The sequence below is a fragment of the Ovis canadensis genome, chromosome 2, assembly GCF_042477335.2.
Source record: "Ovis canadensis isolate MfBH-ARS-UI-01 breed Bighorn chromosome 2, ARS-UI_OviCan_v2, whole genome shotgun sequence".
Classification (NCBI taxonomy): Eukaryota; Metazoa; Chordata; class Mammalia; order Artiodactyla; family Bovidae; genus Ovis; species Ovis canadensis.
The window spans coordinates 83,790,779-83,809,887 of NC_091246.1; the positions used below are offsets into that span (position 1 = coordinate 83,790,779).

The window sequence follows — 19,109 nt, forward strand, 5'->3', positions numbered from 1 at the left end:
TCACTTTGCTTTTCATTACTGTAGATTTAAAACAAAAATATGTATACATTAAGCGATAGGTCACTTTTTAAAGAACTCGACACTAACAAGTAATCGTAAATAGACGTGGTTAAAAGCCAATATCCGAAAAGGTCCATTTTCTCAATTTCAAGACATTTTAAAACGCACCAATTTGAGGGTTTATGTTCATTACTTTTGTTTTCAATTTTCTACACTTTTAAAAGCACCACTTGTTAATAACTATATACTACAGCTGTTCTAGCATTAGTGGATATAAACATTTCTTACCAAATTACGCTTTTTTAGCGGAAGAAAGTAATAATAGTGGCAGAAAGAAAACATCAGTGCGTAGCAAGTAAGAAGTTCAGTGTAGAAACACAACTGCAGAAAAAGCCAATGGTTATCTTCACCAACACAATTGTTAATCCTGAAGGAAAAAAAAAAAAGGAAAAAGAAAAAATATTTCAAACTTTAGTAAGATGTTAATTTTAGGATGGTAAAACTAGAAATAAGCACAAACAACTTCTTAAGTGTTTCAGTTCATACAGATAAGCCCAACCCACTCAAACCTAAAAGCAAAGAGTATATAAGAAAAGATGTGACATAAACACGCCACCTCACATTTGTAAAGCACATTCTACTTGTCAAAGAAGTCCTGTATATGATTCCCCATTCAACTCAACAACAAGCCAGTGAGGCAGCAAGAACAGATGGCAATCTCCTTGCTTCACTGATACAAAAAAGAACAGAGGGGTTAGGACAATTGCCAGTGGATGTACAGTTAGGAGAGACCGTGGTCAAGAGAACAAGAACCCTCTTCTGTATACTGCTCTTTCACTGCAGCATTCAAGCTGTGGAGATCAAGCTGAATGATATGAAGCAAAATAACTTAAACCTGCCATTCTGACACACTGCAAAGCATTCACAATTTTCCTTACTTTTACAGTCTAACCCTTGGTGGCTGAAAATAAACATATATTCAAAAGTATGTATAAATTCTTAGAGCTACATTTCCACCAATACAACAATGAACCAAAACTAGGAAAAAGGATTAATGTTAGAATTCCAAAAATTCAAGATTAATGCAAGCCGAATATTTTATTGTTCCAAAGTTATTGTATCTAAATTTTCTAAATACAATTCCAGCAGAAAATCCTAGTTCAAAACTACAAATTACCTTTCACAATGTTTTCTTTTCAACATACTATAGCATTATACTGCCACTGTTTGAAAAAATAATAAATAGGGCCAAATTCCTAACTTAAATTGTATTAAAGATGTGCTGTCAATTTTTTAAAAGCAGATATGTAACTGAACAGAAAACCTGAAAGAGGCATTTCTTAGACTGAAGAATTCATGCTGAATAAACAAGAAAACCTTCTGTGTTTTGTTATCTGTAAGCGGGGCTACCAGAGAAGAGTACTTCTGTGTGCACTCAAAAACACTCTCCAATAGCTACTGCTTAAAAGATGCTTTATCCTTGCCCCACCCTTTCTGTCCCCCCAAAATCTGAGATATAACTGCTATGAACACTGCATTCTTCTTAAGAATAGAACTGTAAGAAACACTACTACCATCTACATGTAGAAACTGTTTTGGTAACAAATTCCTTAGAAAGAGTGATCAGAGCCACAAATAGAGTAAATCTTGAGGTCATCAAAAGAACTGACCGCTAAATTTAAAGCTGTTAAGCAGTTCAGATAATGCAATTTCTGAAAATACCAAAAATTCTCCTTGCTTCTGCTGCACACTGTACATTTCCCTCACACTCTGAAGAGCTCAGCAATGCTTTATTAAGGAATTCAAGCACATAAGTCCCTATATCTACTCACGCCCCTGATCTACCCTCTTTTCCTATCTACAGCTCTTTGTACTTCCACTCTTCTTCTCACCAGGGCTCTGAGAAGGTGACTAAAACTGGAAACAGAAGGCCTAGGAACAGAGAGCTCACCCCAATCCTAGAATTTTGGTTAAAAAGAACTTTATTTGGTCACCAAGTCAGTCTTACTTCCTTCAAAATAAATAAATACTATCACTAATCTATATAATCTACATATACTAATCTATATATAATCTATATAAAAGTTATAAAATAGTTGATTTTTTAAGCTTAAATTACTGCATTCACTTAAAAGGAAATATCGATATCCAACCATCATGAACATTTATTATATTTTTAATCAGAAATATTACTCAAAAAATTATACAAAATTGAGTTTTTCAGTGTGATTATCACTTACCTGAATACATGCTTCACACAGTTTTAAAAAGCAAACCCTATTACTATTTTAACTGTAAACAGATCACTGAGGTTTATAAAATCATTTGAGAATTAATCTGAATAAATTCCAGGCACATTTTTAAAACACCAACTGTATGTTATATACTAAACTATCCTGTGATAGAATTTTAGACCTTTCTACATAGTAACACAGTATTCTTATTTTTTCTAAATCTCAGGAAATTATCTTCTAGTCAAATAATCATTTTATAGTGAAAACCAAATTCCCACTAAAAGCTTGCTGATAACTTGTGCTACCAAAAATAAAGGAAGCTCTAAATGATTAGCATTACTAGACAAAACTAAAATCTACCCTTGAGACAATCTCAGATAAATGCAGTTATAAATTTAAGAAGATTATTATGTAGCTAACTTTGTATACATGTGTATATAAACATAAATATATATGTACATAGATATATTTATAAAGTGCTACACCATACCAGTTTAAATATTTATGCAGAGATCCCATGCTAGAAAAACAGAATTAAATACAATATCTTTTCACAGATTTTTGTGACAGCTTTGAAATGAGATACAATGCAGAACTCTCACAGCATTTGTTTTCAAAAATTGTTTCTCAACTGAACATTTTCTTTAAATATTACAAGAGAGCCCCCTACTGACCAAAAATGTTGGCAGTCAGCAGAATCAACTATCACTTTTTTTTTTCCACTTCTAGCTAGCATGTAATATTAAACGCTATATCCAACACATAACACTGAAAAAAAAGGCTGAAAGGAAGTGAAATGAGGTATAAGGTATATGAAATGTCACTCTTTAATTAAATTGGAGGGAAATACAAACAATGAGATGTATATGGTTTACATTACAGTTAGAAACAGTAACAGCTACTATATTTAAATTTAAGTACTCTCTATATGTCTTATACTATACTAAATGCTTTACCTACACTGCTTCATTTAATAAAACCACTTTAGTTCTTTTGTATATTTGGGTGCATGTTAATTTTTAGTTTTCTGCTCAAACATCTCCTTGTTAGAAAAATCTACGATCTCTGAAAAAATGACCCTGGGAGTTGATAGAAGCATTTGATCAATTAAAGGTCTCCTTATAAAAAGGCTTTCTTAAACTGTATAACTCTGATATAACCTTTGTTTAAATTGGCTAAGTACCAAGATCTATTTTTTACTACATTTTTTTTCAAAAGTGAATTATTCATTTCTTACCATGGACAGTGATGATCCATCCTCCTAACACAGTGGCCGCAGCGGCTGCAGTGATGGGAACGCTTCGGTCTCATCAAATTACACTTGTTACACAATTCCCAGAACTCCCTTTCTAGAGAAGGAAATTAAAATTCATTTAGTAAAGGAACATGAGTAATGTTGAAATTTAGAAACAAGTGTTTAGAAGAGTTATAGGAATTCTTCGAGATATGTGCCTAAGTCTCTACTGGAAATGTTTGCTGTAAACGCTGCTTCTCTATTCTCTGCATGTTTTATTTTGTACATTTCTAATTTTAAACACTATAAAACAAGACTGTTAATAGTCAAACTAAGAGATAAAAAAACAGCGTATTTGGGTTTAAGTATATTGCTGTAAGCAAAATTCAGTGACAAAACTTGTTTAGAATCAAATTATTACATTAAAACAGAATTTTATTGAAACAAGTTAATCTCTAGAAATTTATTATCTAATGGTTCTACAGAAGAGATAATGCTGAGTACTGGTTTCATAGATTAGTAAGTCAAAATTAACTGCATAAACAGAGACGGCATCTCCCCAAACTTCCCACACAAAACCATTTTTTGAATGGATTTATTTGGGAATATTTATGACAGAGGGATGGAAAAACAGTTTAGATGCATTTAAGAGGTACTAAAATAGTTTCAGAAGTGAAGAAGATTACAAGAAAATTACTCTTTAACGGAAATAAAGGAGTCCTTTACAAAACTCTATCCTGCCACCAAGTAAGTTTCCTGTAGTCTGCTGTGAACGAGCACACAATTAGGCTTTGTGCTAAAAACATGAAGTTTACAGGAATTAAGGAAAAAGTAATTTATTTCCACTAAAAACTGCTCTAGCTAGAGCCATTAAAAACTCTACGGGACTGTTATCTACCAAGACAACTGTTATACAGAATATATAATCTTAATATTTCTTGACATGGAATTTTACCTTTACAACAATTTTTAAACTTTGTATCACTTATGGAAAACTATACCCTAACCTCACTAAAATTATGGGTATAGTAAAATTAACCTAACTTCAATACTCCAAGTGAATATTAGTACATGCAAAGTGTGACTGAGCAAACCATAGATAGTCACTAAATCCTTGCTAAAACATGACAAGTTTAATTTTTTTAATGAAAGATTCTAAACATAAGTAACAAAAGAGAAGAGTAGGTAGTTTTCATTTTTTAAAAAAGATACCCTATTTTAATTCCATTATTTCTAGTTTAATGACCAGAAGTAAGATCAATATGCTGGAATTTTATAGTAAAGTGTTGGAAAAACATTCTGCTACAAACGTCTCTGGAGAAATCAATAAAGCATGAATAAGAGCTGTAACAAATTAATTGCTCTCGATGAAAGTTGAAAAATTATCTTTTACATTTAAAATATTTCATTTTAAAATAAAATTCTCTTCTATTTCTTACTTACAATTCTTATTTTAATGAAAACATATTACATGAGAGAGCAACAATATTGAAGCTTAATTTAGGTACAATTAAACCACTGTTATTTAACTGTTGGTGAAATAGAAACTCATTTCACATGTAGCATAATACAATGTCACATACATATCACTTTTTTCCCCCACTTAACTAGATGTTCCCAAATATCCCAATATTAAAACTCTAAATTCACATATTTCAAGGACTATGTGAAGGTGAGCCCACTTTCATTGAAAGACAACATGAAAACTATGTTCTTAAACCAGCTCCTTAAAAAAATAAATATAGGGTATTCACTATTGGCAATTTCAGCATAAAATATTCCAAAGAATAAATCATTTATTTCATACTTAAAATGCTATACCCTCAGGAAAAAAAAGAGAGAATTTGGCTATAGTCAGAGAAAGACTAATTCATTCTGTGGTGTAAACTATGGTTGGCAAACTACAGTCCACAGGCAAACCCAGGCCATCACCTGTTTGGGGGTGATCCATGAGCTTCCCAGGTGGCGTTAGTAGTAAAGAACCCACCTGCCTAATGTAAGAGAGGTAAGAGATGACTGGGTCAGAAAGATCCCCTGGAGAAGGGTATGACAACCCACTCCAGCTTCTTGCCTAGAGAATCCACAGACAGAGCAGCCTGGAGGGCTACAGTCTACAAAGAGTCGGACACAACTGAAGCGACTTAGCATGCACGTGTGAGCTAACAGTATTTTTAACAATTTTAAATGATTAAAAATAATAATAACAATTTGTGGTAAGTAAAAATCTTGGAATTTAAATTCCATGTCCATAAAGAAAGCTCTATTTAAACACAGCCATGCCCATTCATTTACATGCTGTGTATGTCGGCTTTTGGGGCTACCATGACAGAGAGGAGGACTTGTGACAGAGACTATATGGTTCATAAGGCTAAAAACATCTATTTGGCACTAACGCTACAGTAGAATTTGCTGATCTATGGTCTGGACCATAAATTTGTTCAAACAAAGAGTTTGAGTCACTTAATGCTCAATTTAAGATACAAAAATCTAAAATGAAGATGCACATTTTGAACACACAAGCACACACACATTTGTTTTTAGAAAGGAAAAAAAAATCACTATTTTTAAAATTCAGAAATTTAAAGTATCATCTATGTTTTTGCTTTGCAAAACAAGAAAAAAAGTCATCCATCTTAATCTATCCTATGTATCCAGAAACCATTTCTTAGTCTTCTCCCTTTTTTCTTCTTCAGGATTTATTCAGGTCCTAATAGGATCTTGGAGAAGGCAATGGCACCCCACTCCAGTACTCTTGCCTAGAAAATCCCATGGACGGAGGGGCCTGTTAGACTGCAGTCCATGGGGTTGCTGAGAGTCAGGCACAACTGAGCGACTTCACTTTCGCTTTTCACTTTCATGCATTGCAGAAGGAAATGGCAACCCACTCCAGTGCTCTTGCCTGGAGAACCCCAGGGACGGGGGAGCCTGGTGGGCTGCCGTCTATGGGGTCACACAGAGTCGGACACAACTGAAGCGACTTAGCAGCAGCAGCAGCAACAGGATCTTGGTGACTAATACATTCTGGTGTCTGATGATTACCTATAAGACTTTTGCACTACCCATCTAACAAAATAAAATAAAAGCCTATGGGAGACAGAATCCACCTGCTAATTTATGGCAGCTATACAGAAAGTAAAAAATTAAGATAACATTTTTTAAAGGAAAGAAAAATCAACACGTAAAACAAAAGAAAAAAGGTAAAATCTATAAATGATCCTCTTTAATATAAGGTAAACAGTATCATATTGTTTAACAGGGAAACTTTTTAATGCTGTAATTGCATGAAAGACTATAAAGACAGATACGGTTTGGTTTCATTTATCCCTCAAAAAGAAACAAATCACCTTTCCATTTGAGTCTTTTGAAAGATTCACATATTAGGGGAACTTTTTTCAATGACTATATTTCAGATCACAAAGTAATGTTTTGGGGAGAAAAATATAACTTGAAACTAACGAAAATCAATACAAGGATTGGGTCTTAATCGAGGTTTCCTGGCAGAACTGGTTGGCAATGCAAGAAATAAATGAACAAACAAAACAGAAACAGACTCAAGAAACAGAAAACAAACTAGTGGTTGCCAGAGGGAGAGGGGTGGGAGTGGGGCAAAATATGAGAAGGGGACTAAGAAGCACAAATTTTCAGCCATAAAATAAATAAGCTGCAGGGATGCAAGGTACAACAGGGGGCATACACAACAACAAAAAAATAAAAACAAAGTGGCACTAGTGAGGACAAAAACAGAACTCTAACATGCAAGTTAAGAGCTTAATGATGAAAATGTTCTAAGATTGACTGTGCTAATGGTTGTACAAATCTGTGTATATATAAATGACACTAAATTGTACACTTTAAATAGGTGAATTATATGATGTGTGAATTACACTCAAAGTTGTTTTTTAAAAGTTGAGACTAAATAAAATCATTTCATAAAATTCAAAAATGACAAAAAGTAATATTTCTGTATTTCAAACATGCATGTAATTTAAACAGACATTTAATAGTTTCATTTGACTATTTCATCTACATGCCCCAAAGTTTATAAAATCGAATTCTTGGGATCTTCACACGGAAGCATTCTCCTATACTGAAATTGCCTCATACTTGGTGGGTCATATAGAAACTAAAGTTACTATGTTTAAAAAAACAGGAAGGCATGTAAAATATTTCACAAGGGCATGTAAAAATTTTTTAAAGTAGCTAAAATAATAAAAGCCTTAAGGTTTAGGTTTCCTTTTCTAAGGAGCTCAATTATATAAAACTGCTCACTCTTAAAACAATGCTGAATAAACGTCACTGTTTTGTAGACCCCAACACTTTAGTCATTATTTTTCGCTATTAAATTTTTATTTTAACTAAGTTAAAACTATATCTACACAATCATCAAGTAACTGAGAAAAAAGCACACGATAGCTTTAATTAATTTCCTTCAAACCAAAGTAAAGATGAATAAAGAGGTAAGATAATTCATCTGTAAGAGGATTCATGGTAAAAAAGAGGATGGGGACAAGAATCTGGGCTTCACAGCCACTCTGTAACAGCCTACTGTATGACCTGTGAAGGGCAATCTATGCTCCTGATTTACCCAGTCTACCCACCTCATACCACCACCATGAGGGTCATATGACAGGAGATACCAAAAGACTTTGGAAGCATTCAGATGTGATAAATGAATGCGTGGATTTTTTTTTTGGTTGGGCAAAGGGGAACTTTCCACTGAAGAAAAACAGCCCAAATGTCAATGAGAAGAGATATAATGCAGATAACCAAAAGGTTGGCAAGACGCCATGGTGTCCTCATCACTGGAACCTAAAAATTAAAGGTAACACAGAAGCTTCAGGTGGATTCAATCTGGCCCTCAGGTATAATCTGTTGGGTATTCATTTAAAAACAATGCTTTTAAAATTTTGAATTAGTTGCTAATATTTTTTAAAATCATCAAATGTCTCATAAAAATTGAGATTTCATGTTTTCTCTTCAAAAATACCCATCCTGCATGACAATTCAGTGTAGCTGATTAGTGCCACTTCCTTTAGATAAGATAGATTTTTCAAGATGAAATAGTTCCTCCCTGGCCCCTTTCACTGATTTGTACTATCTGACAGGTGTAGGCATTTGAATATTTGACCACAGCAGACTGAAGTTTTCATCAGAAATGAGTCCTGAGTTAGGAAAACCCTGCTTCCTTGATTTTCTGGGAACATCAGGTTTTAGAGTTGAAGTAGAAAAATACATGTATTAATATTTTAGACAGTCGTTTGTTTTAGGTTAGTTGAGAAGAGAGATTCTATACAAATTACAGACTGCCATCCTCCCTGCCCAAACACAGGCGTACACACACACACAATAACCGTTAAGTGACAGTGATACTGTTCTACAAATTAATAAAAACTAAATACTCAAGATTATTTTCAGAAATTTCTACAGTTACATAAATATCAGTGTCATTCCCACTTAATCATTAAATGTGCAATGCCCATTAAGCCCCAAAATCACAGATCTCAAAAAACAATCACAAGCTCAAAGGAGGCTAAGTGACTTGCCACTTAAATCTAATTTTGGAAAGAACGACTACATTGCTTTCCAAACTTCTACACATTAGATTCACCTGGGATCTTTCAAAAGCATGGATACTGGGCTCTTACCCCCAGACATTCTGATTTAATTAATATGGGGTGTGATTTGGACATTGAGGTTTTTTAAAGCTCCCTAGGTGATTCTAATGTATAGCAAGTTCAGAAACTACTGAATTACTATAAAAATTATCTGGCTCTATAATGTATAAAAAAGACATATAAATTTCTTCCTAGAAGAAAGTACAGGGTTCTCAAAGATTACATAGCAAATGTTCAAAAGCAAAACTCAGGAAAGAGGATAAAGGAGGTTTACTGTATCTGGCAAGCAATACATTTTTAATTTATTTCTGTGATCTAAATGGTTACTATGAAATAAGGTGACCAAAAATTACTTCCCTTGACACTAGAACAAAAGGCTTTCAAATTTTTCACTGAATTGTTCCAACTTGGAGAAACACAAGCAATAGCATTATAATACAATAGATATTTATTTTGTAAATATTTGTAAATACATTGTAAGCAATATTATACTACATCATGAGGTAAGTGGCACCATCAAAAACTCCTCTACTAAATAAAAATGTAATTTTTCAGATAGTATCATTCAACAAATATTTACCCAGCAATTATTACTAAGTGACAGAGGCTGTTTAGGCCCTAAGGATACAGTACTGAACAAATAAGAAAACAAAAGAAAAACTCTACACCCTCACAGAGGTTATACAGATCCAGAGTGGGAGGAGTGAGGGACAAATAAGCAGCTAAACTGAAAAGGAGCCAGAGACGGCAGATCCGAGGAGTAAGCTGGGATTTGTGGTTGTAAACTGAGAAATCTGGAAAGAAGGCACTTGAGAAGAGACACGAAGTGGCTTAGATGACATCTGTAATTAATATACTAAAGGCAATAACATACATTAATACATGTGATAGTTCTGACATAGTAAAACGGATGAATCTGAAGAGCACCCTACCTCCATGTGGGATCTTTGGGTTCTCAGGGAGTCTTCCTGGATCAGTTATTGAGGCCCTCACTAAAGCAACCAGACAGAACATGGCAATGCCATAGAATACTTGAAAATAAACAAGTAAATAAAATCAGTATTTACCCTTCAAAATGTCTTTTGACAAGCATATTTAAAGGCTAAAAGTATATTTTAATTAACAGCATCAGCCTAAATTCTCAGAGATAAGATGGAAAAATGATGAACTCATTTCATTCATCAAATAATATTGCCAGGAGGACTTTCTAAAATATACTAATTTTAAATAGCTATTTTGCATAACAATGATAAATGTGTTGTAAATGAGATTCTTTATTAACAGAAACTAATGGTATATTAATTAACAGAAATTAACTCCTTTTAATTACTACATATACTATATTTGATAGAATCAAAGCAGCATTTTTAAACCTATTCTACAATTAAACTTTTTCATTAACTCTAACTGGCTAGCTTCAAAATTACATTGGATTAGTGATGTTCAATTGCTCTTTTCAATAGATCTTGAGATTCTTAATTTGAAAATAAATAATGCAGAAACTTTTGAATTTTACAATTAATAACACCTTAAACTATATACATTTATACATGTACTTTAATTATCTAAATTTAAATTGTATAACAGAAACACTAAAAATACACACACACCTACATAAATAGAACTATTGTGCCAGCGTAGCTTTAAACAAAATGGTATTTGTAGATTTTCTAGAGTTAGATATGAAGATATACCAATTACCTTACCCTGCAAAATTATATATAGAGCTCTTTCTTTTAAAATGAGTAAATAATTTCATATTAATAGCACTGAATAATATTAAAAGGAAGGTTATATAATGGTATTAAATTCCAAAAATATTCACAATGAGAAAAAAATCTTTAATTATACAAGAAAATAAAGATTTAGAAACTTACTTATTATTAATATGCCTGGAATATGTCCTTCTTCATAGTGAGGAAAGAGGACAATTTTGGGAATTAAAAAAAAGTTGTATAACCAGACAAAGACAATCAAACCCATGCAGCACCAACCATGTGGGTCAACAACAAAGTGAATCCGGAGACCCATTCTGCAGCCCTATGACTGCCTACCAATCCACAGCGAAGACGAACCTAGGGAAAGGGAAACAGAAAACAGTTACTTACATGGGAAAAATTATCAGACTGAAACAAAACTACCTTATTGGCAACTATAAAATGACACCAATTTTCTTTGTACATATATTTTTGACAATATAAAACCCTTTGGAAAACAAAGGGAAGTTTTAGGCTATTCGAATTTCACCATAAGCTTCAAATAATTTAACTTCAATTTTCATTATGGATTGAGATCACAGAGTAAACTGGCATTACCTTCTGAAGTTAAACACAAGTCTGTCTTTAGCTCAGCGATTCCATGTATCAGTTCAAGGGACATAAGTGCATATATTCACCAAAAGATATTACTAAAACTACTAATAAAATCTTGTCCATAAGACTAGTGATGGTCATCCAAGTCAAGAGTACCCATCTCATGGTGGGAAGCATGTTTACTGACTGGAAAGGACACAGGGGAAACTTTGAGGAGCTAGAAATGTTCTATATGTTAACCTGTTGCTTTATGGTATATATACATGTAAAAATTGACTGAGCAATACACTTAAGATTTGTTCAATTTAATTCTTAAATCATAATAAAATGCTTAAAAATCCTTTTGAAAAATCATAATAAAAAATGAAAAGTAAATACAAATTGCCAGAAATACTTAAGTTCATGGAATGAAGCTCAACTAATATTATTAATACTACCAATTCAAGAAGACTCCTACTTAAATGTGGGTTTTTTCAGTTCGGTGTTAAAAAAATGCTAATACGTCTCACAATGAGATGCTTAAAGTTAAGATATTTCTACACAGGTATGAAAAAGTGACTTAAAATATGTCCTTTAGTAGATACAACTTATAAACCCTCAATAATAAATTACTATGTAAGGTTTCGGTTTCCCATGTGACACAGTGATAAAGATCTGCCTGTAATGCAGGAGACGTGGGTTTGATCCCTGAAACAGGAAGATCCCCTGGAGTAAGAAATGGCAACCAACTCCAGTAGTTTTGCCTGGAAAATTTCATGGACAGAGGAGCCTGGCATGCTACAGTCCATAGGCTTGCAAAGTCAGACACAACTGAGCGACTGACCATGTAAGGTCTAGGCGGCAATGTTTTTACGTAAAATACAATGGAATAATACAGTAATAAACTAGTTCAATATTTCTCAAACCTGTAAGCAAACAGGAATCAGTTGAGGAGCTTATCAAAACACTTATTCCCAGGCCTCATTCTAGATCTAGTGAATCATAATACTTTACAGAGTAATGCCCAAAAACCACTAAAATGTTCTACTGATAAAATGGTCTCCAGGTGTCTCTGATACAGTTGACTGGTATCCAGGAACAACTAATCCAGGAGCTTCACTATGACTTCAGATGTAGAGCAATGAGTTGAACTCAGTTCAACAAATATTCAATGAGCCTCCACCATACACCAGTCACTTGCTAGACACTGTAAACACAATGATGAATAGGACATGATCTTGGCTTGAAGGAACTAACAGTCTAATGGACGAAAAAGTCATAAAATGGGTTTAATATGATATAATACATTCCAGGGATGTGGACAATATATTACTATAGGCACAAATGGGGACTAATTAAATCAGGACAAGACTCCCTGGAGCAGACTTCAATCTTAAAAGAAGAGTAAAAGTCATCCAACCAAAGAAAAGTGACAACAGGACTGCAAACAGAAGGACGTGTTGGAGGTATTTAAGACTTACAAACTTTTAGGGGAGAGCAAGCAGTAAGAAATAAGGGGCTATATCATGACAAAGATGCCAGTCAAAGACAATTTCTTGGGAAGCTACTAAAGCAGGGGAGCAGGGTAACATAGTGAGGTTTACACTTTAAATAAATTATTAAAGCTCTGGTGTGGAGGACAAAATTAAAGACAACGATTCATTCGGGCTAAGAGAAGACAAAAGTCAAAACTAGTTTTGGAAAAATTAGTTGTAGAATCAAACCAGTAAGCTTTTGGAGGGTATCTCCCAGATTTCTAACATATATCAGACTACTGCATTCTAGGAATAATTTACCATCAGTTGAAGAGCCTCACAGAACTACCCTTTAGAGGCCTTGCCAATGTTCTTTAAAGTTACAAAGCTACCAGGAAAAAGAAAAAAAAAAGATTAAGGATTACTTAATTCTAAAAGAACACTCTTATCCTATTATCCCTAGAACCTTGAAACACTGGAAATGCAGGAAAAAAAAAAGACAAGAATTCAAATGCAACACCACCCAACTCTTTAAATCAGATTTGGTCTCTTAGTATTTATGCATGAATTTTAAAACTGAAATAATTGCCTAGACCTTTAAAAAAAGTAAAGGTTGAACTTCATTACCTTTTAACTAGAAAATTAAAAGATCTATCAGTATCATCAAAGTAAGGAAAGCCACAGAGGATAAAGCATGCTACTTAATTTTCTAGGCATCATTATTGTAAAAAGTCAATGAACTCAAATGCAAATGATAAGCTATCAACATACCTAAAAAAGAGAAACGTTAAAAAGAATGTTTATTTTTACAATCTTGCCAACTATCAAGTGCTAAAAGAAATGACAGAAGTCTGTCTCTCAACATGATCAGTATCATTAACTTCACGTATCTTCTTTTAATGTTTCAGTTCCATTCAGGACTAAAAAACAGACAATGAATTTCAATAATTATATAGAAATCAGAGTAATTTCACTACTTACTTCTAAATATATTAGTATCAGAAACAGAGATGCAGAAAACCCAGCAAAACATGTAGCAAAATTATCACACACTTTTAAACTCTATTTTCATTCTCCTCTACCAGAGAATAACAATTTTTTCTTATCATCGAAACACATTCCTCACAACAGAAACTATTAATGAAAAGCACAGTTTAAAATGTGTCTGTTTTTCCTGGATATAAACATACACAGACTAACAAGCTCTAAAAGAACAAGAATCCCCAAGGAAAAGTGAGCTAAGGGTAGAAATATGAAAGAATGAACAAGTAAGACACTGAATATTTTTTTAAAAAATACCTGATCAGTGAAAATCAGTGCCACTTAATCCTTACAACTGGACTGTAGAGACAAAAGCAGTAGCCTTCCAAGAGCTCCAAATCAGACGACAGCTGGAAACATGTAACTGGTAGGGTTGCAGGATCGCGCCTCTCAGTTAATACCTACCAGGCGTGGCTCATGGCCGGACAGAAACTATTACACATCCTGAGCAACAACCAAATTGAACACTATGTTGCTACATGGTTTTAAGGGTGGCATCTGTAAATACTTTCATCAGCTAGAGAATTCAACGCATTAATTTGTATATTAAGTGATGAGCTCATAACGCTTTGATGTAAATAGTGGACACACTGGTACTTCAACATTTTTGAAGATTGCTATCTGGTAACTATACTTGGGTGCTGTGACCAATGTCATTAATAATATAAATTACTACAGCACAATGTTTTTTTTTTTTTCAAATAAATTATAACTCAACTCTAATAAACTAGACCATGTAAATAATAACAATGTTAACCTACTCTGGTAGGAAACCACCTTTCCTTTTCTGCCTTGTTCAGGCAACTAAATTTTACTATGTATTTTCCTCAGGAAGAATATTGAAGTCGCTATGAAAAGGGACAGAAAACTATGACAGAAAATTATAACACCAGAATGCAGATTTTGGAAAAGGATAAAAGTGAGCCAAAATAATTAACAAGAAATTGAGCCAAATGAGTGTCTCTGAACTCACAGCTTTATATGACTCACCATGCCAGCCGGGGGTCTTATTATTGTCCCATGAATAAGAATATATATACCTCTCTCATTCCTTCGGTCCAAAATGTCCCTGCAATTTTATCTGCTCTATTCAAATTCAACTCACACTTCAAGGTCAATTTGAATCTCACTCTCCATATGAATTTTTTTTACTGGCACCTAAGTTCACAGTGAATTTCTCCTTCTCTTCAAAATTTCAAATAAAAAGAAAAACTAACAAGAACATAGATAGTAAGTGATTTTATAATCTTAGAATGAGAAAGATTTTTAGTAAGACCCCATCAGCCATGTTTGATCACATTAAGATTAAAATTTCTGAAGCTCAAAACACAGCAGAAACAAAATTAAAAGACAAAGCATCCTTAGAAAATAGAATATATCGTATTACTAGTAAGAGTCATTAAAGTAAATACATGGAGAGGCAATTCACAAAGGACAAAAAAAAAATCCAACGGTTAACCACTGCTGACTAGAAAAATGTGAAATCACTAGTTGTATTTTTCATCCTTTGTATTGACAAAATTTTAGAAAAACAGATGACACCCAATGTTGAAAGGGCACAGAGAAAAGGACACTTTCAATTCATTGCTGATAAGCATGTAAATCGATATAATTATCTTCGAAGGGCAATTTGGCAGTATCTATTAAAACGTCAAACACTCTGATCCAGCAGTTTTATTTCTAGTCATATCTATAAAATCATTCACCAGAGTGTACAGGTATATATACATATAAGGATGTTCTATATAGCACTTTTTATAATCACAAAAATATGGCACAACCTAAATACCCTGGTAGGGGCTTCCCAGGTGATCTCAGTGATAAAGAATCCGCTTGCCAAGCAGAAGTGAGGGGTTCAATCCCTGAGTTGGGAAGGTCCCCTGGAGGAGAAAATGGCAACCTTCTCCAGTATTCTTGCCTGGGCATCTGGTGGACTATAGTCCATGGGGTCACAAAACACTGGACACAACTTAGCAACTAAACAACAACAAATGCCCATAGAGAGAGAGAGAAATGGTCATATAGTGTAAATCACAATACACCCACAACATAGACTATTTCCAAGCTATTGCGATTTTTAAAGAAGGATAGCAAGTTGATCAAAATTTGCATATGGCTTATTGGGGGTAGGAGGAGAAGGGGACGACAGAGGATGAGGTGGCTGGATGGCATCACTGACTCGATGGACGTGAGTCTGAGTGAACTCCGGGAGTTGGTGATGGACAGGGAGGCCTGGCGTGCTGAGATTCATGGGGTCGCAAAGAGTCGGACATGACTGAGCGACTGAACTGAACTGAACTGACCCACATAAGCGTTGAGTGAAAAGAAGTTATATGAAGTTATATGGCAAAATCTGTGGGGGTGGATATCTTCCTGAAAGGAGGGCAGCATAGAGGTGAACTAGGAAAAGGTATAAGGGAACTTTCTGGGGTGCCGATAAAGATCTCTATCTTGACACAAATTTGAGATATACAGGTTATAAATTTGTTGAAACCCAGCAAATTTGCACCTAATATGGGCGCATTTCATGGTATGTCAATTCACCTTAAAAAAAAATTTCTTTAAACCAATGCTTAACTCTAGTTAATGATATGTACACTGAAGTACTGGGGAGAGGGGGAAGGAAGCGCACAGATGACTGCAGTTTACTTTCAAATGGATCCCAAAAACCACGGATTAATGGATGGACCCAGAGATGGACGAGCATGTGATGTAGTTCAGTAAAACATTAGTTGCAGAATTATGGTGATGGGTATGAAGGTATTATAGTATGAAATTCTTTCAGTTCTTCTGCTTAGAATCTTTCATAATTAAATGCTGGAGGGGAAAGTTACAGAAAAGTTTATGCAACGTGATTCTTTTTTTGTTAGAAAAAAAAATAATGTGTAGTTATTTCTGTATGTGTGGAAGAAAATACACCTACCAAACTGTTAACAGTGGTTATCACTAGGCTGAGGAAGGAAAGGATAGAGAGAAGGAATGCCATCACATTTTGTACGTATATTTATGTATAAGTCTAAGCTTATTAAGAAACAAGTGTGCTTGTGCTCAGTCACTTCAGCTATGTTCAACTCTTTGCGACCCTATGGACTATAGCTCACCAGGCTCCTCTGTCTACGGGACACTTCAGGCAAGAATACTGGAGCAAGTTGCCATGCCCACCAGAAATTTTCATTTTAGCCTCTCTTTATCACTATGCATTATCTTTATATGGAATGTTTTTCAAATTAGTATCTTTAAAAATGCAGCACAGAAGCATTAGCAATAAAGCCATATAAGACATATAATTCAGGAAGATGTTTCAATATTATTTACAGATTTTTTTTTCCCTCTGTGGAAAAAGCCTTGTTTAACAAAATGTGGTTAAAATTTTAATATGAAAAACTTTACATAAAGTATATTTTTTTGCAAATGAAAGATTGTTAAAATTCATGTAAACGTAACACTTTAAGGATACTATGCCACAGAACTAAGAAACATATTCCCATTAAAATTAAATGCACTTACCACTTGCAAATTCACTGAGATGTGTTGCAATTTTTCTGGTACTTGGATTTAGCAGTTTTATCTTGATTATTCTTTTTTTTTTATTGCATCCCAACAAATGGATCTCTCCTCAATAGCAGTTCTCCATGAGACTCTATTAATGGTTTAATAAAAATGATCTCACAACAATGATACAAATTGTAAACAACTAAATATTCTAACTGAAAAATCACCAATTACAAAAGTTTAAATTTAGAAATAAAATGATCCAACTCCACTCAATTCTGTCTTCACATCTAATCCCGCCAGCCCCAAAAAATCTTTATCTGACTGCCATTATACATTAAAGTTTTCTCTTTTGAAACTACCCAGTTCCCATAAAATCAAATTAAGTGTTATGTGTCCAGTATTTAGCTTCACCAAACTTCCTGACCACAAATTACAAAGTAACAGTAGATCCTGAGGTCACTGATCTGACACAATGCAATGTAATGTCTATCAAGATGTTAGGCTAGGACTGTCTAATCACAACTGACAAATGTAAAGTAAAGTGCTTAAAAATAGAAGCACATATTCATTCAAATGTTTTAAGGAAAAAGTTATCCTCCTATAATGAAATCATTAAAGTTAATTTCTACAGTTCAGGCTTAAACAGTAAGAGTTTAAGAGTTACTGTAAAGAGTTCTAGAAAACATACTGATCCAGAATTTCACTAATTCAATCACTTCTTATTGTCTATATACCAAGCCTTGGCACTGCATATAGATTTAAAAGAGAAAAGAGAGACCAGACCTATTCTCAACAGAGACAAACTCGTAAACAGGCATGATCAACACCAACCAAGACAAAGTAAGACAGACGGCAATGGGGCAATAATGTGTCTCGTAGAGGAAGAGTACTGGTTCATGGGACTTTTTTCAGTCATGTGAATATTTATGGGTCTACCAGGCTGCGGTGAAAATTTTCTTTTGGTGTTGCCACCAAGAACAGATTTCTGGAGCAAGTGAAACCTTGAAATGATGACAAACGGAGGCTCTTCTGAATCAGAGAGCAAAGTAAGCAAAGGTATAAGGGAGGCAAAGAAAATCTAAGTACACTGAGATGAGTCATTCATACGTAAGAATCACATAAAACATGTTAAACCTTTCGAGAACAATCATCTTTAAGAAATACAGTTCAGAACATCTAGTAGCAAATATACAGAAATACATGAGATATGTGAGTATATATTTCATAACTATAAAATATATAACTGAAAAACTTTAATGAAGTGATATTTATCCAGACTATATGTGATATATACTTCACTATTTTATTGTATTTCACTTTAATGAAAATACATAATGTTGGTCACAGCCTACTACACTGATTTCGTGACCTACAAGTAGACAGAGTGAAAAACACTGTTAAACCATGCCAATGAGTTTGGACTTCACCCTGAAGACAGTAGTTTAGAAAATACTAAAGGATTATAGGCAAAAGAATGCCATGATGAAATGTGCATTTTAGAAAGAGCAACACTCTGAAGGACAAACCTGGGTGGATGGATAAAGCTCCAAGACTGACTATATGAAATAAGCTAGGTTTACTGGTTGGCTCAGAGGTTAAAGTGTCTGCCCGCAATGCGAGAGACCTGGGTTCAATCCCTGGGTCCGATCCCTGGGTTGGGAAGATCCCCTGGAGAAGGAAATGGCAACCCACTCCAGTATTCTTGCCTGGAGAATCCCATGGAC

The 19,109-nt window shown here is 34.1% G+C and overlaps 1 protein-coding gene across 13 annotated transcripts in view; it reads right to left on the reverse strand.

The window, feature by feature from the left end:
• Window positions 1-19,109, reverse strand: part of ZDHHC21 (zinc finger DHHC-type palmitoyltransferase 21) — a 65,386-nt gene that overhangs the window by 39,066 nt on the left and 7,211 nt on the right. For 4 of the 13 annotated variants that reach the window (XM_069576591.1, XM_069576589.1, XM_069576598.1 and 1 more), the window contains 6 exons: window positions 17,398-17,530; window positions 13,621-13,769; window positions 10,961-11,158; window positions 10,016-10,114; window positions 3,472-3,583; window positions 289-427 (listed from right to left, as the gene is read on the reverse strand). In XM_069576591.1, coding sequence (XP_069432692.1) covers window positions 289-427; window positions 3,472-3,583; window positions 10,016-10,114; window positions 10,961-11,114 — 504 coding nt within the window. In that variant the 5' untranslated portion in view covers window positions 11,115-11,158; window positions 13,621-13,769; window positions 17,398-17,530. The remainder of the gene's footprint in view (window positions 1-288; window positions 428-3,471; window positions 3,584-10,015; window positions 10,115-10,960; window positions 11,159-13,620; window positions 13,770-17,397; window positions 17,531-19,109) is intronic. The other 9 variants (XM_069576588.1, XM_069576587.1, XM_069576596.1 and 6 more) reach the window with 5 other exon arrangements.